The 20965-nt window shown below is 40.6% G+C and overlaps 1 protein-coding gene across 1 annotated transcript in view; it reads left to right on the top strand.

The window, feature by feature from the left end:
- LOC306714808 (phospholipid-transporting ATPase ABCA1) overlaps positions 1 to 20965 on the top strand; it is a gene marked incomplete at its 5' end in the record, with an annotated part of 123059 nt that overhangs the window by 10896 nt on the left and 91198 nt on the right. Inside the window, 5 exons of the mRNA XM_079184946.1 lie at positions 8023 to 8162; positions 8942 to 9058; positions 12490 to 12687; positions 15280 to 15485; positions 16302 to 16478. Of these exons, the coding sequence (XP_079041072.1) occupies positions 8023 to 8162; positions 8942 to 9058; positions 12490 to 12687; positions 15280 to 15485; positions 16302 to 16478 (838 nt within the window). The remainder of the gene's footprint in view (positions 1 to 8022; positions 8163 to 8941; positions 9059 to 12489; positions 12688 to 15279; positions 15486 to 16301; positions 16479 to 20965) is intronic.

Genomic DNA, 20965 nt, shown 5'->3' with positions numbered 1-20965 from the left:
GCCAGTGATGCACAGTATTAACAGACTTTTGGAAACCAGAGGCGTAAGGCATAACTGTGCTGGGTGGACTGGGAGTTATGCTTGATCGGTCGTTGGCAGAGGATTGCATTAATCATGACTTATCAAATCAAAGTTCTTCGGCAGTTTGGGGGGTCAGATGTGGTTTCTTATGGACAAAGACTAAAAATAATTGTATTGGATCAAGTACTCAGACAGATTCAGTGCAAACCCAAGTTTTCACTGTCAAAACAATGGTTCCTATTTCCATAAATAAGAGGTGCATGGTACACAGTGCCGTCAACTAGAGGGTGCACAGGACGCACCTGTGGCACAGTTGGCACCTGTGCCAGATCTGAAAACTGGGTTTGATTAGGAATACATTATTGCCGGCTGTGTCGGGGGCTGGCACCAATCGTAGCCGATCAAATCGGCTTCTCTCCTTCCATTTAAAGGCTGTGCACTCACTCCCCACATTGACATAATGATGTTTTCTTAATGGAGAGAAAAGTTCGGAGCAACGAATCCTAAGTGGAAATTGATGTTGTTGTCTGGGTAGTGCAGAGTCCCAAGGTGCGGATATATAACATCCTAAATAAGAACATATGGCAACCCACACTTCCCACAGAGGACAGATGGTGTCACTAAAACATTTGTTTGAGTTCTAAACTGGTATTTTGTGCTATTGAGCAAGGGCGGTTTACACAACCACGGCAGCCATATTGTTAGCACGTGTATAGACGTATGTTGTTTTTCCTTGTTGTATTGTTTTTCTTGATAATTGTAGATTTATCTTCTTTCACCGACTGGTATGTACACAATAGCTAAATGATTCTTTTTACTCTTATTTAACCGTGTCGTCCTTGTTCTTAGCTGTATTTGTTTTTCTGTGTACAATGAGAGCAAAAATAACCGGCGCGTAATTCCTGGTGTGTGTTCTCATACCTGTTCAGTAAAGCTGATTCTAATACTGATTTTGACGTTTTTGATGGAGTTCAGTATTGCCTTTTAAAATGTCCGTTGCATCCCAATGATGTTGTTGTCTCCCACACTCCTGATAATATCAGTGCATAAACATGGTATCCTCCACGGCTTTAGCCAGCCACAGTTGTGTGCCGTGCAGCAGCCTGGTGCTACTCATGAGAGGTGAGTATCAGGTAGCCACATGTGAAGAACCTGTGGTACATTCACACTGCTCTCCAGGCCGCGCCACCCACCTTCAGTATGGTTTTGAATGAGCGTTCTTATGGCTGCAAGGATTAAATTAATGAAAGAGGGAAGATATATTCGACAATCATTTGTGGATGGCAGATAAAGTCAAGCACTGATATGAATCACGCCTTGATCTAAACCTGAACACACTTTGCTGGCATTACTGCATCACAGATTTGTTTCTGATGCATACATTTGTGCAGTGATTAAGGAAAGTAAAAAGGCACATTGTACACATTCATAAAAGATGTTTGTGATTAATGTGGCTCAGTTGTGTAACAGACTAAAGGTTACTTGTTGACTATGTTGCTTGTCGTGTAAACTGATGGTCAGGTACAGTACAGGCTACCTAAATGCTTACCAATCTTTGTCCCCATCAAAATAATAAAAGTTGTTTCACCATTACTGTCTCACAATGTGAGATGTGTCATTTAATCAGCAAAAAAAATCCTCAAGCAATGCATGTGATACAAGCTGGACTGAGGCCTTCTGGTCAGGGCCTGAGGCAGTAAGTTGTCCCCAAACGTCTGTATGATGCTTCACAAATGAGTACGGGTGATCTTTTTAAAGTGTTGTTCTTCACCCAGCTGTTGTCTGGCAGACCTTCCTGAGCTACCATGTAGATCAAATTTGAGTTATTGTTGGTACATTATTAGTCTTTTTTTTTTATTTCATCGTTGGGACTTGATGAGCCCGTAGGATTATCACACACCTGGAAATGTAAAACGAATCTGATCTTGATTTATGGCTGGACCTTTTAAGACTAACAAACTTGTTTATCATTTGCACCTGTTTAAGTGCACCTGATTCTATTTTGAATCATTAATGGGGCGGTAACGTTTTCCACAAGGTAATAGACATTTCTGTTTGCTTTAAGTGCATTAATAATTCCCAAGTAAATCCCAAATTAATAATCTAATGTAAAGATGATGGTTTCTTCAGTAACTCATTACATTTTAAACTGAGTTCCTTGAACGTGTTTTCTTGTCTGCCTCATTTTCTTGACTGAAAGGAACGCAGTGAAGATTAAACAATTATAGTTATATAATCTAATAGAACAAAGTTCTAAAGTTAACAATCATTCCATATTTAAAAATATGGAATGATTGTTAACGCTGTCAAAGAAATGATCAAACTCTTTCCAAAAAGATTATATGAATAATTTCCTACTGGTGCTGTGCAATGAAGTTTGTCACTCTGTAGTAAAAAGATAAACAAGTAACTAAGAGTAGCACAACATGTACGTGTTGGTGGAGACAGCTTTAAAGATCACTGAATGGGTTCGTTCCATAAAATCCTTGAGAATTAGATCTTCGGTGCAACTTCTTGCAGGCTCACGCTCATTAGAGACCAAGCATTCCTGCTTCATTAAATGCCTGTTCTTTGGAGACAACTGCACAAAATTAGACTTTAATAAGAAGCCCTTATTTCCTGGGAATAAAGTTACACTACAAAGTGGAATTGCATGCTTGTGCCAGTGCAAATTAGCAAAAACATTGTATCGTCCATACAAAATAAGCACTAACATCTCTGTTAGCATGCTAATGGCTGCTTGGGATTTGCCGTGGCATTTGATTCCGTTGGTCTATGTACTGTTAAATGAATCTAAAATATGCAGCGCGTCGGCATAATGGCCAATTACAACTCCTTTATACATGTAAAAGTACACTCAAAGGAATAGCGGAGTAGCAACAATAAAGGCCGACACAGAGGTTGTGTTAATGGCTCAGCAGTGTTCCCTTCCCAATTAATCGTTGACGGCAAAGCAAAACGTCTGAGTCATTATACAGAATTGTTGGGGCGGTATCTGTTCTACAGTAATTTTAAGTTACTACCATTTTTTTTTTTAGTATTTGCCCAACAGATAAACACGAAGAAGAAGTGGTTACATGGCTCTGCAATGGTGAACACTTACATGTATGCATCTGTTGGAGAAATTAGCGAAAACGGTGATTCGCAAATGTAGACTCTGATACGCATGGCTCATTTTAGAGGTTGTTTTCCTCGCTGTTGTTAAATTGGACAATATTTGGTACCATACGAAGTATTCGAGTGGATTGGCGAAAACAGTTAATGCACTATAGCATCCCCGTGAACCTGGTGATTTGACTTGATCTCAAACCGTTTTCAGAGTTCTTGATTTGAATGCATTTTGTACCCACACCAAGCATCAACCTTTCAAATGAACACGTCTTCTGTTGATCTGTCAAAATGGTCTTTCATTTAGCATTGTCCCATTTTCACTGGTGTGATGTTCCTCGACACTGTTCATAACATTCCCTAATTATCTCGGGACTCATGCTGTCATCCTCTGAGTATTTGCCATAGGCGTCACTTTGCATGATTAGTAATTGGTACCCTTTATTTCTCGTTTTAAGCACATCCCGTTTAATATACACTGGAGCCGGGAAAGGCAGAATTCTTGAATTGCGTGGCGTGAGAGAGGCTCGTCTCATACTACTGAATGTCAAAGCCGCTTCTCTCTGTCTCTTGTGAGAGAGGGACTTCAATGACATTTATTCAAGCTTATTTGACTTTCTGCTGGAATGCTGCAAGATAGTACTCGATTTGTACTGCTTGTAAGAAATAAGTGCTCCTCGATTGATGCATGGCATCGTTCACTTTAGACTGACGTGTCACATTCGGTGTATATGTGTGTATGCCTGTCTGAGTGTGTACCTGCCTGTGTGCCTCTGATTCTGCATTGCTTGAAACACCTGAAATATAAGCATTGCGAAACCAGAGTAATACCCTTTTAGGTGTGTGTGTGTGTGTGTGTGCGCGCCAGCATTGCCGACAATTCTCGCCGTAGTGCTGAACCGAGTCCTTCTCTAGGGTGCAACTCAAATTGATTAAATTTGCCAGGTAAGTTGAGGGGCTGACTTGAGGCTCCAAGCAATTATTTGACTGTGGCTAAAACTGGTGTGAAGAACAGATTCTCTTGTTCTATTCCGACTGCTGTTTTTCGGATAAAAAAATTAAATAAGTAAAGCTCTGTTGTCAAAAAGAACTATGCAGCTCTGGAGAATGGCTAACCTCTGTAATCTGATACTCCCCTTAGCACACACAATATCAAAAACTGATCTGTCTTTCCCGTGATACAGCATGTTTGAGTGTTATGGATTTGTCACTGCCATCTACATTCCTGCTCCACTATTGACTAGAATTCTTTATTCCTTATGTCTTGGCCAGAGTATGCTGTTGAAGGTCCATTTGCATTTTTGTTCAATTCTCATAATCGGAACATATTTATAAAATGAGTTATCATACTGTGTACACAGAGAATGTGTGTTGTGGCTAAAAAAGTGTGAGTAAATGATGAATAGATTGGTGCGCTGCAGACCATAGGGATATCTCTTTGTGATTTGAAGTGACTCGCAATAGCAGTGGTTCGCCATCGTCGGCTCTAGAGTTGTTGTGTGGAATAGAGTTTGCTTTATTTCTTGTCATTGGTACATTGGCTGCAAAAGGTTCCAACAGGTTGGAATCGTATATGCAGCGTGCTCGACTGCACACACCAGATGTCTCCATAGGCGCCTGAGCATTGGAGCATACATATTGGATAATACAACTTGTATATATATATAGATATATTTTTTTTCTCCCTTTTTTTTTTTTTGCTAGTTTGGATCACAAATAGTTATATCTGGCAGTGTATGAATAATAATACGCACAAAATAGTTTACAAGAGCACAAAGTCATTCAGAGATCTAGCCTCTTAATTTTGCTCTCAATGTGCACCAGATTGATGAATTTAACTTTAAAATGCACAGAACTGTCTTCCAGGGGTGTGAGTTCCACCCACTACAGTGTCACAAAATCCTGTTGGAGACACTATAATATATAGTGCAATATAAACTGAGCTTTATAGTGAAAGAGCAGCTTTATTGGTCATGATTGAACACTCTATATTGCAGGAAATTACACTTTTAGGTGATAATTAAATGGAAATGTCCCTGCCACATTCCCCCCCCCCCCTTGCCTGTCACTTATCTTACACCCTGCTTCGTTCACTTCTATGTACGCTAGCTACCGGTCTTCTTCATCACTGCTTTAGTTGCTGCATCGCTTCAATCAGCAACACCGACGGTCAATCAGTGGAATAGTAATTTCTTCTTTTCATATTTTTTTATCAGGATTTTTAGAGGCCTAAAGGCATAAAAGTATCCTCTATTTCACAAGCAACAAAACAATAACTTCAGATAAGCTGTGAAAGACTTTGTAACATAAATAGGTACATGTTTCTTTGTTCAGTCTTTAATCTTTTTGTGGCCCCCCAAATTGGCACCCCACAGCGGGTCCAGACATCCAGAGTAGAGACTACTGCTTTGAGATGATTAGCCGACTCTGCCCGCTCATGTTCATTGTCTCTCAGTTCCTCAATCGGTCCTTTTTTTTTGTCTTATTCCATCAGAACGTTATGCCCCTTTGTGTTACTGGTATTGACATGCATAGTAGAACATTATGTCCAATTAATTACAAGTCCACTCTTTTCTGAAATGCCAAAAATCCTGCAATTTGGACTGACAAGAGACCCCTAACAACAGAGAGCCACTGAGCAGTGTCGCACACATTTTCTCTCAAGTGTTATGATTGCAAGAAGCAGCATCTGTGCAGTCTGTAGAGGGAACAGCTGGCCCGACTCTAGCTAAGGGGTGGCCATTAGCTGCCCGCGCACAGACCTCCCAGGAGCACCAGGTAAAGATGGCCAGGAGACAGACAGGCTAACATTTAATTGCACTGAAAATGGCCGCTAAAATCTCTCTGATGGGGGAAAATGGTCACCCTGGTGAGATGAAAAGAAATGGAGGATTGAGGTTGCGGCCTTGACAGGGCGTACATGAAAAGAGACTGATGTAATGACAGGTATCTGAACAAAAGGGACAGTTAGCAACAGATCAGAAAAGCAGACAGACGGTTATGTTGACTGGCAGACGACACACAGAATTGATCAGTTATCTGATGAACTACAGCACTGTGAGAGTCACATATTCTCAGTAAAAGCAAAGGGAACGGACAATCCAAGCACAAGCTACTCCAGGCTACATTATTTGCAGTGCAGGTCCTCGTGTAACCTATTCAGCACTCTCCCAAACTGGCAGTATTCACGTTGGCAGATAAGTTAAATTAGTAATGATCGTACTGCCGCTGAACATATTGACTTTTTCCCCTCTTCTCCATAGAAGCTTGTCCTTATGTACTCATGTCTTAACTCTTGGCTTGTGTTTTCCTCTGCTTGTGTGTGTGTCTCTGTGTGTGTGTGTGTGTGTGTGTGTGTGTTTTTTAAAGTAATCATCCCAAACATTCTGTAAAGGCATCCACTTTGCTCTGCGGTCGCTGGTGTGTAATTCAGTACCAGTATCGGACACAATATCCATTTCATGAGAGCTTTTCAATTTATAAACTAAGGTAGGACATTTCCAGGAAAGATACTTGCACATGTGTGAAAGGAGCATCAGAGGTGTGTTTTACCAGATAAAATTAGATCCCGATGCCTGCATTTGACCGAAACAAAATGTTGTTGATTGGGTAATTGTTTAGTTTATTTTGGAGGTGTTTGTATGTGAGTAGCAGTGCCGTCACAAAGCACCTTTCCAAACTTGTTGGAGCCCCCGTTTCTCCAAAAACTCCTCTCCCTCCCTCATTAAGGAGAGGATATTCATCTTTATTTATATAGCTCTCTTCTCAAAAAATGATAAGTACTATGAAGGGAATAATAACACACAGGCATAAAAACAACAAGTTAAACAATAACACACAGAACAAATAGAGGGCAAAGATAATTCATACAAGTACAAGAAAATATAAGGGTGCAGCAGTAAAACCAGAACAAGCATTTAACAGTCTCAAAGGCTTTCTTATGAGTAATACAATAAGGAGAAAAAAGAGTTGCGATGTTGTGTGTCTGAACTCAATGCGTTCAAAATCATTGTTAGTTTTTCAGTCCTCTATCATGAATAGTAAATGGTTGGCTTTAGTCACGATAAACTGCAATAAACGGAATAAACACGGACAACAATTCTACTCCTGAACGTTGCGTTAAAGTGACAGAAGCTGCTGTCAGTCCTGTTGGGTCAAAGTAATTGTAAAACTGTTGCAAAAGGAACTTTGCACAAAATAAATAACATTTACAACACCCCTACTATTACCACTACTCAGTGTAGTGAATGCATCAGTACGTCCCTAGGGCGTAAACTCTGGGAGTTGTGTACCTTCCACTCATTTTATTTACTTTATTTAGCATTTCTCTGGCACTGTGTGTGTTACAGTGTGTTGACTCAGCATTACAGACAGTGTTTACGCATCGATGTAAGTGATGTTTATTGCTTAGTCTGTTGATATATTTCGATTTTCACACTATTCATGGAAAAATACATGCAAACTTTGATTTCGGAAAATGTTTAATTCCAAATATTATTTCCCATGCCATACCACCACACCAAGCTTCTATTTGTATAATTCATAATTGTAAAGTTCTCTCAATAGTTTTTTTAATTATGTCTGGTCTTAGTTATAAATATGAAATGAAATGGCCAAGATGTATCCTTCATTTCATCTTCTATGTTTCTATATTTGCTCACTCTGGTTTGGAAGGTAGCCACATATAAATTTCAAGCACATATGCAATATTTATCATGTTTGCTTCTTGGGTGCTGCACATTCTATGACTTCTTGCAGATCAAACAGCTTGTTTCTCCTCCTCCATCCTGTCCCAAGAAAGGCCAGGCAGTTTACACACAGGAATTTCGAGATGTTTTCTTGGTCTTTGCTTAACTTTCCCGGTCTTCTCCCCTCCATTCTCCTCTTCTATAGATGCTTTTTGTCAGACTCTTGTCGACACCCTGGAGGGCACACCTGGTCTGCGCTACATTTGGAGCACCTTCAAGCAGTTATTGCAAGGAAAAGTCCTCTACACACCTGATACACCTGCTGTTCGCCTCATGGTGAAAGAGGTAAGAAAGATGCAACTTGGGTACATGCACACGGACTTTTCATGCTCTTGGAAAGTAGATGAATGCGTCGCTCGTGTCAGTGTGTGATACAAGCGAGTTTAGTGAAAGCGAAAGAACTATTTTTCGTTTTGTTTATACAGTTGATTATCTTCTATGCACAGGATTGGGCCAACTGCGCGTATTAGTAAGAGTGCCAAGTGTGAAGAAGCCTCCGGTGCTGAAATGAATAACACTGGCTGTCACACAAAGTTACCACCTGGGGAAGGAAAATAAAAACAATACAGTAGTTAGTCAAGAGGCCTGTTCCTAGAACGTGGTGAATGTAATGCATTTTCATGACATGACATTTCTCCAAGATATTACCATCATTTTGAGAACCGCATGAGCAAAACAAACAGAGAGGCCGTGAGGATTTTTCATTGAGAATACATAATGAGTACGAGCAAAATCGGCCGACTTCACAGCAAGCGGTCCGGCGCTGGCGCAGGGGGCCCTTTTCACACCAGACATAGTCAGGATTGTTTACAAGTCAATGTTCAGGGGTAAATAACCCCATTTACATTCATCACCATGGGGGGGAGGCGGTGTTACAATGTGATGAGTTCCTCTGGGGATTAGCTGAAATGTGCAGATGTGGAGTACTTTCATGTTCGGATTGGCTCACGGCGAATAGAAGAGGCTCAGCGGGTATGCTCTCAGTCAGAGAAAGGTGAGATAACTATTGTTGTTAAAATTGATGTGAAATTATTGAATATTGTTTGTTTTTTTGTTTATTTTAGGCAAATAGCACATTCAATGCGCTGGCTATGCTTAAAGAGCTCGCTGGTTCGTGGGATGAACTTGGGCCTCGTGTCTGGGATTTTCTTCAAAATAGCCGCCAAGTCAACACATTACGGGTAAGACTCTGCATTAAATGACCGGAATCATTGTAGCCAACATTACTTTTGTTTGGTTATATTATTTTGAAAAAAACTACACTTATTTAATTCAAGTCAAATTTCACTTGCAGTACTTTTTGCTCCAGCTGGATAGTCTCAACCGACAGCTTTTCGATAGTTTCACATTTAACCTGTCCAGAACAAACTTAAAGGATTAGAGGGACATTTTGGGAAATAAGCTATTTTGCCCAGAGCAACATTGATACCACAATGAAGCTAGGAGAGCATTAGCTTAGCATAAAACATGTAAACAGGGGCAAACATCAGCCACTTTTTAAAAAACATTTTTCGGTAAAAAGCACAACGAAATGAAATGATGAGCCTTATATATATATATATATATATATATATATATATATATATATATATATATATATATATATACTGCAGGTGAGAGTATAACTGTTGTGTATATCAATGTGTTGCACCTTCTGTTAAATATGGAAACCGAAGGAGGAAAGTAATTATGGATAAGTGCAGGATAATTTTCATCCTGGCAGAAAGGATTATCTATAGAAGTAGAGGACATGGACTCTTCGCCACCACTTCTCTCCCTCCCTCCCTCCCTCTCTCCTTCTCTCTCTCTCTCTCGTTGCCTCTCCCCGTATTGCTTTGACACTGACATTACTCCAGTGTCACTCCAAATGAGCTTATAGGCAGCTGGAGGGAAGCAGACATTGGGAGCTCCATATAGCCAAGGTATTCATTACCCTAGCCCTAACCTTTACACAAATGGGCCGGCAATCCTCTTTTGTCTTCATTTTCTCCCAGCCCGGCGCTCTCTCTCTCTCTTTCTCTCTCTCTCCCTCTCTCTCTCTCTCTCTCTCCCTCTCTCTCTCTCTCTCTCTCCCTCTCTCTCCACATCTCGCGGTACAAAGCTGGTGGCTTTGGAGGTCTGTCATCTTCAGAGGTTCTTCAAGGTTGCAGACACGTTTTACGTTGATGGACCAATTACCATCACCGCCATAACTACACTTGAGATGGACGATCTAGGGTGTAGGACAAGTGTAATTGTTCGAAAATATGGTTGACATAACTACCTTTGGCTTTGCATCGTGTTTACGGGTGAGAGCTGAACTCCTATAAGACTTCAGTCTTGGTTGATTTGGTTGCGCCCGTGGTTACTATGGTAACAGCAAGCGCAGTTTAATACTGCAGGTCCCAGAATTACAGTGCAGACAAACAGACCGACTTTGTTTTAATAAAGATGTCAATAATCTGCCTTTTTCCATCACGCCATGAAGAGCTGCAATATGATTTCATGCTGCTCTTGACGCAAGTAGTTTTCCACACAGCAGCAGGGGGACAGTAAAGTGGGTTACTTTTCTGAGAAGTTTAATAACGCAACTTTTTATCTGACAGCTCACCGTGGCTGGTCCGCCTTGTTCCACTACCCACACTAATATTTAAAGGTGATTGCATTTTTGGTGATGCGGTTCGGCTAACGGCAGTGACAGACGCCCTGCTTTGATACTTTCATTTGTGAGGCGGCAGCAGTAGGGACGTTCTGTTTGTGTTTGCAGTGACTGAATACGGCTCTGACACGGTGTAAAGAAAGCAAAGAGTTAACAGTCAGGCTGTTATCAATAGATAATTAGATAAATAAACAGAAATCGGATAAACTTACACGGGTCACAATGTGCATGTCTCGTTTCCTGGGAATCCCTTGAGTGTTGAGTCCACAAGTCTTGACATTTGCTCAATCGCGTAACCTGTCAGCTATGTTAACATTTTAACAATTGCTACGAGGATATGTCCATTTTATAAAGGCACGCAAATGCATGTCACTTCCTCACAAGAAGATCCTCCCACGACAAACATTTGACACGTGACCAACAAAGTTAAATGGCATATCTCCAACTCATTGACCCAAGTGCCACCGAAATCTATGCCAAATGCAGTCTGAGGCGGATGAAGATTTCAAATCCTGAGCCTGTCTAACAGTCACAGTCAGTTTCGCAGACGGGACTCTGCTACTGCAGTTTCAGAATGACTCACAGAATATTTTTGATGGGTCGTGTCCTTAATGTAGCACCCACTAAGACGGATGTGTTGGTTTTTAAAAGGTCACATGCAGCATAGAGATTACTTAATTTGACACTTTGTCTTAAGGTTAAGCAGAATAGCATCAGGAGTGTTGACACTGAAAGGCCACTGAGCACACTGGCCAGAATATATCTGAATCTCAACAAGAAATTTCAGACTTTAGAGGCCCAATTCTCTGCTGACATCCGGCGCCCTTTTCCTCTCCAAAAGTCAGAATCCACACGGTGGTGTGAACCATACACAATCAGCGACTAGAATATTTGGTTTTCCAGGAAGGCGAAGTGATTTTTTTTTTTTCCCACCCCTGAAATAATAACTGGTTGTGTAATTTTAATAACCCGTTATCTCATTGGGGTGAGGTTCCTTTTCAGTGTTCCCCTGTGTACATGACAGGTAAATTACCACTGTTATGTTTAATTTTAGTTTATGTAGTAACACTGTCATTACAGGAACAGTGTCGTATAACTAATTGGGCATTAATCTCATAGCCGCCTTAAACTATGAACATACTGGGTGGGAGTGATGGGAATGAATGTTTGTGGCTCCTAAATAGAGGGCAACACAATAAAACAAACACGTGGGAGTAAAAATATCGAATAACGCCAGAGCTATTGTTTCAAGGAGCTTCGAACCATTTATTTCTTGCAAAACAAAAAATGCATAAACATGTTTATTTATGTATACAGTGTGTCGGTAAGTACAAGGTTATGTTTGCTCCCAGGTCAGCATATCGCTTTTATTAAGTCACTGCATGATTGAGCAATTACAGTTTGATCCATGACCCGAGATGACTGAGAGGCTTCACAGATATGTTTCTTATTCTGTTACTGCGGGGGAATATGAGGAGTATATATCTCTGATTTGTGCTCTTGAATTTAGTTTGTCCATTCCTATGTTTGTGTGCACAGTCTTCATTTGTGTTCATTTTCACACTCCGGTCCTTAATATGCGTTCGTGTGTGTGTGTGTGTGTGTGTGTGTGTGTGTGTGTGTGTGTGTGTGTGTGTGTGTGTGTGTGTGTGTGTGTGTGTGTGTGTGTGTGTGTGTGTGTGTGTGTTTGTACTGTTTGAATGAGCAATGAGAATAGTTGATGTGTACTCTGGAGCCTGAAGTACAACGGGGCCATCTATCTTGATGCTCCTAATTAATGCTCCAGAAGAACGAATGTTACTGCCACCAAAGCACAACTCTGACCTCCCATGCTTTCTCCTCTAAATTAATTAGCTGTGGCCTAATGTGCTTTGGTTTACAAATTCCATTGCATTCATGTCACATTCATTCTTAACCTCTCACTGGTAACCAGAGTAGCTAATTAAACTCCCATCTCCTTGCCTTTGCAATCAGGCTTTGCTGGCAAATCCAGTGGTTGCTGTTGTCCTCAACCAGCGTCTCAACAGCACGGGATGGACAGGCGAGCTGCTGGCCAACTACCTGTACAACGGGCCTCCAGAGGATCGTCCACCCGGCATGCCGCCTTACGACTGGCGAAATACTTACAACACCACGTCCGAAATCCTGAAGCTTCTCTCCGACTTCCTTGGTGTATGTAATTCTTTTGTCTGTGCTTTTATGAAATGCTCGTTGGTTATATGCTAAAAACATGACCCAGGTGAGCTAACGTGAGCCATGCCGAGCTAGTGCAGCAGCATCTTACACATTAAATCATGATCACTTTATGTTACAGCGTCTATGGTAATTTCCCGATCGTGGCGTGTAAACAATTTGCAATTGCCACACATGCTCTTTCTTTTGCTGCTGTGTCTTTCTGTTCACGACTGTGATACCACTCTGGCAGAACAGCAGGGTGCTGCAGAAAAAAAGCAGGTTGCTTAACATCTAAGACAAAATGTGTCCATGTTTGGCACAATGTTTTTGGTTTCTTCGCTCTTGTGTTGCTGTGTCTGTGCTCTGCTGCTGTTAAAACCAAAATCAGGACTTTTCCAGATGATATGCAGGATTTTTATCTTGCGCACTCTATCAGTTCTTGTGTTTTTTTTTTGTTTTTTTTTAAGAACACGCTAAAAAGGGTCTTTTATGCATGAAAGTTTAATGTCCTTGAGTTAGCGAACTGTCAAACCCACAGGAAGATCTGTCACTACATTGCTTCTATGATAATCATAAAATAACATCAAAATGACTATAGTGAATCTATATCAAACAAAGTGGTGTCTCTAAGTCGGAACACACAGTTTGACAGTGATATATATTGATCTCTGGCACAGTTTGAAGTAAAATCCTTATTTCCCTATGTGTGATAAAACATGTACAAAGCCCCTGCCACACTCACATACACACACATATCAATCTACAGGCAGGTGAGATGGCAGGTTGGGCCCTTGGGGTTAGCCATACATGGCCAATGGAATTCCAACATAATGCAATCTATTTTCTGCCCTAATGGAAATTGCATTGCTCAAAATGGATATCAGGATAGGGACGGCTATTAGACAACCTTTACTGTGGTGTCTTCTTGTCTGGGTGAATACATCTTTAGGGAAATAGAGAGCGCCTTTCAGTCTAGGGCTGAATAGTATATACTTTCAGTACTGAATGGTGCAATAGTCACAAGGCAAATCAATTAATATAGTAATGCACATTAATTCATTAATAAAATGAATAACTCAAGATCAATGCCCACCAATCTGTGATCATTTTATAATTGGCATGGCTTCTCGCTATGATGCCACCAACAGCGTAGCAACTGAAGGATCAGGCTGCATCTCTTTAATAGCACAGGCCCAAGTTCGGGCCACGGATCGCCACTGCCCTGCTCCATTGATGAACTGCCCCACAATTTAATAGGATCAAGATATTAATAGTGGAAATAATAATATTAGATAATAATTTAAAAAAAGAATAAGAGTGGCAATAGTCATGTAAACGGCATAATGGGTGATTATGAATGTGTTCATGGCAGCAGTAACCGGAGTAGTCATCTTCATTATCCTGGGAATAACACTTCATTAGTAGCTTCAGATGACAGGGTTGAGAATGTTGCATTGCAGCAGCTTAGTAATGTATTGCATCAACATTTAGGGCACTTAAGTAGTTTATAGGATGAATCTACTGTATGAGCTACGATAACTCCTGTTGTCTCTCCAGATTGAGTAAATAAAGTAGATTTTCTATTTCTTTTTTTTATCCACAACAAGCATGGTGCAACCACAACAACTCAATTTGTTGCCCTGGATGAGGCCAAGATGGGATTGGCGAGCTATTAGTGGGGCCAGTTTCTCAGTCCAGAGCCAGGTCGGATTGTTGATATCAGACAGATTAGCCTTCGCTTCTGGTCCAGTGGTCAAAGACCAAAGAAACGCCCACAATGCACAAACGATCTTATCTCTTTTAGAAACATCATAGTTGGTAAAGCTTGTCGTCCCAGCGAATAGTGCTGTGATTTAAAGATTAAACAGAGAGAAGAAAGTCTCAGAATGTTATTTCTGCAGTAGACGGGGATGTGTAGTAGTTATATAGTTGGTTCTGATCTATTCTGATTTACTTTAGTCATCAGACGTGGCGGTTAACATTGTAGCTCCTATCACTTGGTTTACGTAGAGCATATATTTCACTCAGCACTTTTGGTTCAAACTTTGGGCTCACGTAACCATTCCACAGCTGTGATATCCTCACTCGTATGTACTGAGCAAATGCTGTGGCTGTGATATTTTGTTTGCCACCATAGCTTGATGTAGAATACAGACTGGAGAATCCTGGGGGAGAAATGATAAAACTATTGCAGCACAGGGATGTGTGGACAGCTGTCAGGTGTGACTGCCTCCCAGGATGGCTAGCTCATTATCGTTTCATGAAACAGGGGGACAAGGCTACCGAGCGGGGACTGCTAGCGAGGCTGTATCTCATTTGCTTGTCTCTGCTGAAGCCCAAAACATTTCCCACCCCCTGGCAGCTCCAGATAATTTGGAACTGCACTCAGCGCAGTTTAAGTCAATAGCTGAGTGATACTTTCAAAAAAATATCCATCTGCCATTTTGTCAGTAAGTTCATGCCTGCCTCTGTTTTATTCCCTATTTTGTGGATACTAAAGATGTATATAAAACAGGAATGATTTGACATTAGAAGATTAAGTTAAAGAAGCCATTTATTTGTTTGTGATACCTCTGTATTTGTTGACAGTGTTTGGACCTGAATAAGTTTGAGGCAGTCCCTACCGAAAGCCATCTGGTGAGCAGAGCGCTGGAGCTTCTGAACAATGATACGTTCTGGGCTGCCGTTGTCTTTGAAAACCTCCAGCCGAACTCCAGCCACCCCCCTCCATATGTCAAATACAAAATCCGCATGGACATTGAGGAAGCAGAGCGCACCAACAAAGTGAAAGAAAGGTACGTGACACGGCTCCGCCTTGCTGTTCAATACAAATAAGGGATTGCTATCACACCTACTGCAATAGTACATTTACTCACTGAAAAACTGTCACCGTCTTTGACGCATCACATTGTATTGAATATTGAATTGAAGGAATAATTTGACATTTAGGGAAATGTGCTTACTGGCTTTTGCTGAGCGTTAGATTGATGCAACGCTCACATCTTTATGCTAATTATGAGTCCAGAGCCATCCTGGTTAATTTAGCCTGGCATAAAGACTGAAAGGAGGGAGAAACAAACATGTTAATTAGTTAGCTTTACAGGTGCTGTTAGGTAGATTGTTTTTATTTATTTTTGCCATTGGACCAGGCTAGCTGTTTCCCCCTGTTAAGATGGGGATTAAGTTAAGATAGTCTCTTTGCTCTAGCTAAAGAACAAACGGCACTACTAACCTAACCTTTCGACATACCAAGACAAGCTGTTACCCCCTGCTTCCAGTTTTCAGTATTTATGCTACGCTAAACTAATCTAATCACCCGCTTGCTTTAAATTCATATTTTTCGTACAGGTATGAAAGTGGTAGAGAGCTGAAAAGTGTATTTTCCTAAAGGTCAAAGTATTCCTTTAAGCCTAGAGATGAAGAACGTGTTGGATTTTATTGTCCTTTCTGCGTACCAAAAGATCTGATCTTTTTTTGTCTTTCAAAGTTTATTGTCTAAAAATACGACCTCTATAAACAGTCGTGAAACTTTGACAGTATTTCTGACCATTCTGGTTGTAGTTCACTTGCCCTTTGCTAAGACAGATCATAGTGTGTCTGCTTTTAATAAGGTCATGGTCTCCTGGGGCTCGAGACAACTCCTTTAACGACCTGCGCTATATATGGGGAGGCTTCGCCTACCTGCAGGATATGATGGACCATGGTATTATACGAACACAAACGTCAAAGACCCAACCACTCGGGGTTTTTGCACAGCAAATGCCATACCCCTGCTTCGTGGATGACGCGTGAGTACAAGCTTCTTTTTTTCATCTTTCAGCCTTGTAATTACTGGAAGAGGAAGGTGGTAATACAGCAATACAATTCTGCTCACTCACTGCCAACGCGTGGTTGAGTTATGGTGTTACCAGTCACTCGGGCCTTCCAGATTTCCCTGTGGGAACTTCAAGATGCTCCCACTTATTTGTCTAACTCAACCTTTCTTTCTTTAATCTTTGTGTTGCTCTTCTGTGAGTATCTTATGCTGTTGCTGATTACCTATGAAGGGACAACGGTAAGCAACTCCTCTAGTAATGTCACAGTTAAAAGTCTGTAATAAGAATGTAACATCCTTGGGGATCATTAATTAATAATAAATTGAGGCTCAACAAGGGAAACTAAATAAATGAAGGCAGCAAGAGGCGAATGAGTGTGCAAAAACTATTGATTTTAGTAAAACCACAGGAAATTCGTGAATAGTTGATGGACGCTAAATTATTTAACCAACCACCATGACTCCCTTCCTTTCTTGTATTTCTGAGGCATTTCTTTCTCAACAAAGTGAGCGTACTTTACCCAACGTTCCCTAACTCCTTCATGTGCAAAGATTGACTCCAACTGTGTTTTTTATGCATCCATCGATAGCGCTGGCTCCCATCATGTTAGATCATTCACCTAGGGAACGTGGTATCACTCTTAATCTTCCACAGCAAAGATTTCCTCAGAGTCTGGGAAACTACTCCCATCCACAAAACATTATGATCTCCATTAATGAAGGAAAAGCCCAATGATGCCATCAAGAGCGAAGATAATTACCAGGGAGAATTAAGTCCAACAGCACAATACGCCTCTTTCACGAGACACAACATATTCACTCCCTGTGGGAAAACGCAGTTCCAGAGATTAGGGATCTAATTTTAAAATATGATAAGCTTTGGATAGCATATAATTTACAATAAAGAAACTGAGAGAAGCAGAAAATTCTGACTTCATATTGAAGGTGCATTTTGGCAGCTACTGTCTACATGTTTTAAATAATAATGCCCTATTCTGCACCACATATTTGTCTTGAAAACAAAACGACACCCCTGCTATGAAAACCAAAATCTATGTAATGGCTTTATTGATATGGCTTTCATTACCTGGGTTTTCTATTGGTTCATTATTAAGTGCTTTCCTTCTGATTTATATTTACATTGTTGCTTTAAGATTACATGCAGCTTTGCACTTTATTTTGTAGCTGCTGTAGTAAAGCTAATTCAAGACACACATTTCACATTTGTTTTAACTGCGGTGGGTGCGCTTGGTTTGGCATGCCAGGCAATAGGATAGTTTTAGAAGCACTAATTGGAGGGATGCTGAACTAAATATTGCGCCCAGTGGAGATGTTCATCTGAGAGAAATGTTGGCATTTTGAATTAACTACAGTGCAAAATCACCCCCTCTATACATTAAAGAGTAAAACACACTGCAGTCAGAACAAGACATGTTCTTACCGTACCTGTTAATTCAAGTACAATAACAACCAAAACACCAAATTGCTTAATATTCTAGTAACGCGCAGCACTTTCAGAGGTGTCATGCTGAATATGGAGCATTGCTGATCGTCGTCATTTGCAGCTTATTGTTGCGATAATGATCTGAAATTAAGACATGATACAGCCTATTTGCTAATGCAGGTCCCATCGCCTCAGTTTCATCTTCCTAACACAAAGGATTAATAATTACATAAGATAAATTGGAGCCATAAAGCGCTGCAATATCCCAATTCCCTCCACCATTTACTCTTTCGCCTGCCATTTGGGCATTTCTATAAATTATTAACACTTGAAAACTGCTATTTCATTTATAAATAATTGATCGTGAAATCACACAAAGGAAAGATGTGCTACAACACAGAGAGGATGGGGAAGAACCTTGGTGGTAATTATTTTGATCTGGAATTGTGTCGTGTCGTCGGCCAGAAGGAAGGAAAGAACATTGTGCATTCAGACAAACATGCTTGCTGTCTGCTGGAACAGTTTTTCTGTTTCAGCATTTAGGTACTTTCAGATGTGCCAAATGGAATATAAGAATCCTCTTCAGTTGGGAAATATGAGATGAATAATATACACACGTATATATAATATACCCTGTAGGGCGAATACTACGTTCTTGCAGTAGCATTATTCAATGCAAAATACTAGTTTTAACAAACATACAGTAAGTTTAGAAATGTTGGAAATTGGACGTAACTTGCAGTAAATTCATTTCTCGTTTTTATTATTTAGGTTTGACAATTTTACAATTTAAATCACAGAAAATACAGAATTAACAGAATCTCAGGAAACTTGCCAACTACACCATTAGTTTCTGTGAGAAGGCCTCATCATCAGCGTCTTTTTATCTTTGCTCGGTTCCTTTCACTCTCACAAAAACAATATTTCTACTTCACTGATACTGAACTTCAACTAGCAAGGCAGTGTTATCTGCACCGACCTCAACACAGATCAAAACTACTATTTTTAGACCTGCCTTTGAAATGCTATCCTTTTTTGCGTTCCTCATTTCCTCCCGACTGTAATACACCTGATGAACTACCAGCAATCTGGGCCACTTCAACCACGGCTGCCCCTGTTGGCATTTCGACCTTGAGATAACCAACCTGTATTAGCTTCCCCTGTCTTCATATTCACATTGTGCACAGGCCTGAGATGATGTGTGGGATAAAGCTTGACCCTTGCAGGGCCCGATAGCCCATAGACTGGCCCTTTATCAGCGGCCTCTGCGCCAGCGCACGCTGCTGAATCAGAGGCTTCTCTTGTTTGGATACTGAGGCTGTGCTCCGGCTTGATGTGAGATCTAAGACTGCTTTCAGCAATACATGACATAGGGCTACAGTGGGCGTGAAGACTATTCAACTTAAGGATGTTGGAGGAATATAAAATATAAAATTCGAAAAATATAATGTACCGAAATGCTTAGTACCTGCTAAAGAAACCAGGTTGAAACATAACACACAACCGTCTCTGTCTGGATTTGATCCCACTTTGATCCCAATTTCTTAAATATCTATTTACGAAGTATACAGAAAGGACTAATACAAGCAGTGCATCACTAACACTGGCTAACAGTTTCCTTTTTTCTTCTAAAGGTATAGCTGAAATATCAATTTTAAAACTATAAAATAATCTTTAAACTTAAATTGTTTCTAAACATTGTGCCTCACTGTTGGCTCATATCATTTTACGTCATTTTTTTTTTTAGATGGTTACAAAACCCCCCGAAAAACACGACATATCAGTCCCTAAGTGCTCTTTATGCCATAACTGCATGCAGAGTTTTCCTTAAGCAATAATTTGTCCCAGCGACGAGATAATCCACATTGAATAATAAAGTCTGTTCCCTTCAATGAATTGCTCATTTCCAGCCAGCCAAGGAACTCAACGGTATATTTGCTCATAATGAGACAGGAAGCAGAGAACACCAACCTCTGGGGAAGCTGTGCTCTACTATCTCTCGATTTACTGAGAAATCAGTCTTCTAGCTTGCCTAAATTTAGGTCAGGCTGCCAATGTAACTGGAGCCCCGTAACACAGACCTGCCGGGAGTTCTATTACTTAAGCACCCTTGATCGATCAGCGAATGTATAATTCAAGAGCATCTGGTGGCAAGGTTGTCAGTGTCAGACACGGTGTGCATGACTGATCTCTCCCCCTTTAGTGCTACAAGTCACAGAAGGAGTTAACTCACACAAGCTGTCAGCTGTTACAGAGATGTTCGGGAGCAGATAATACCAGAATTAGTATTCAACCTGATGCCTTTGCAACTTGAGACTGCTTACCTCCCTAGAAAAGGTGTTAATGTACGAGTTAGCTTTGTTTGTTGATGTGTATAGATTTCCAGCTCAAAGAGGCAATCTTATTCATGTAATCTTGTAACGAATTTTGCTTTTAGTTGCTCTGGGTCTGAACTCCAACCAATCCTTTCTTGCTGCTTATCAAGGCGTTGTTTGAAAGTGATCAATCCCACAGAGGCAGGGAGAGTGTCCTCGAAAATAAATCTGTCTCTCTCGCATTCAAGTTCTTACAACAAAAGTCTCCGTACGAAAACACTGTTTTGCATGACTGAAACTTAACATGAATGTACTTGAAGAACATGTTGCATCCCCATTAACTTAAATAGCTTGAAAGAGAAGCATCATTCTGCCAATTACTGCGTATTCAGTTTGTGCTTCATCCGTGCTGAGCTGTGCTTCGCTTGCATTATATCGCCAGTATTTATGGAATGTAAGCATAAGTTATATGTGAAATCTATACTTTGTCAAAATCCATTTGATATCCCTCCTTCGGTGTCTAATAAAGCAAAATAAGCACTTTGTTATATTGCCAGCGGAGATGATATTGACATGGCATTCTGGTGGCATTATGAAGCCAGTTTAATATTGCTTTATTGTATTGTAACAGCATCAAATCATACATCATATCTGGCATGAGGTGCAGCACTAAATGGCTTGATTGAGCTTCTGCACCAGGTT

Source organism: Pholis gunnellus, assembly GCF_910591455.1.
Source record: "Pholis gunnellus genome assembly, chromosome: 23".
Lineage (NCBI taxonomy): Eukaryota > Metazoa > Chordata > Actinopteri > Perciformes > Pholidae > Pholis > Pholis gunnellus.
This window is presented reverse-complemented; position numbering and strand designations above follow the sequence as displayed.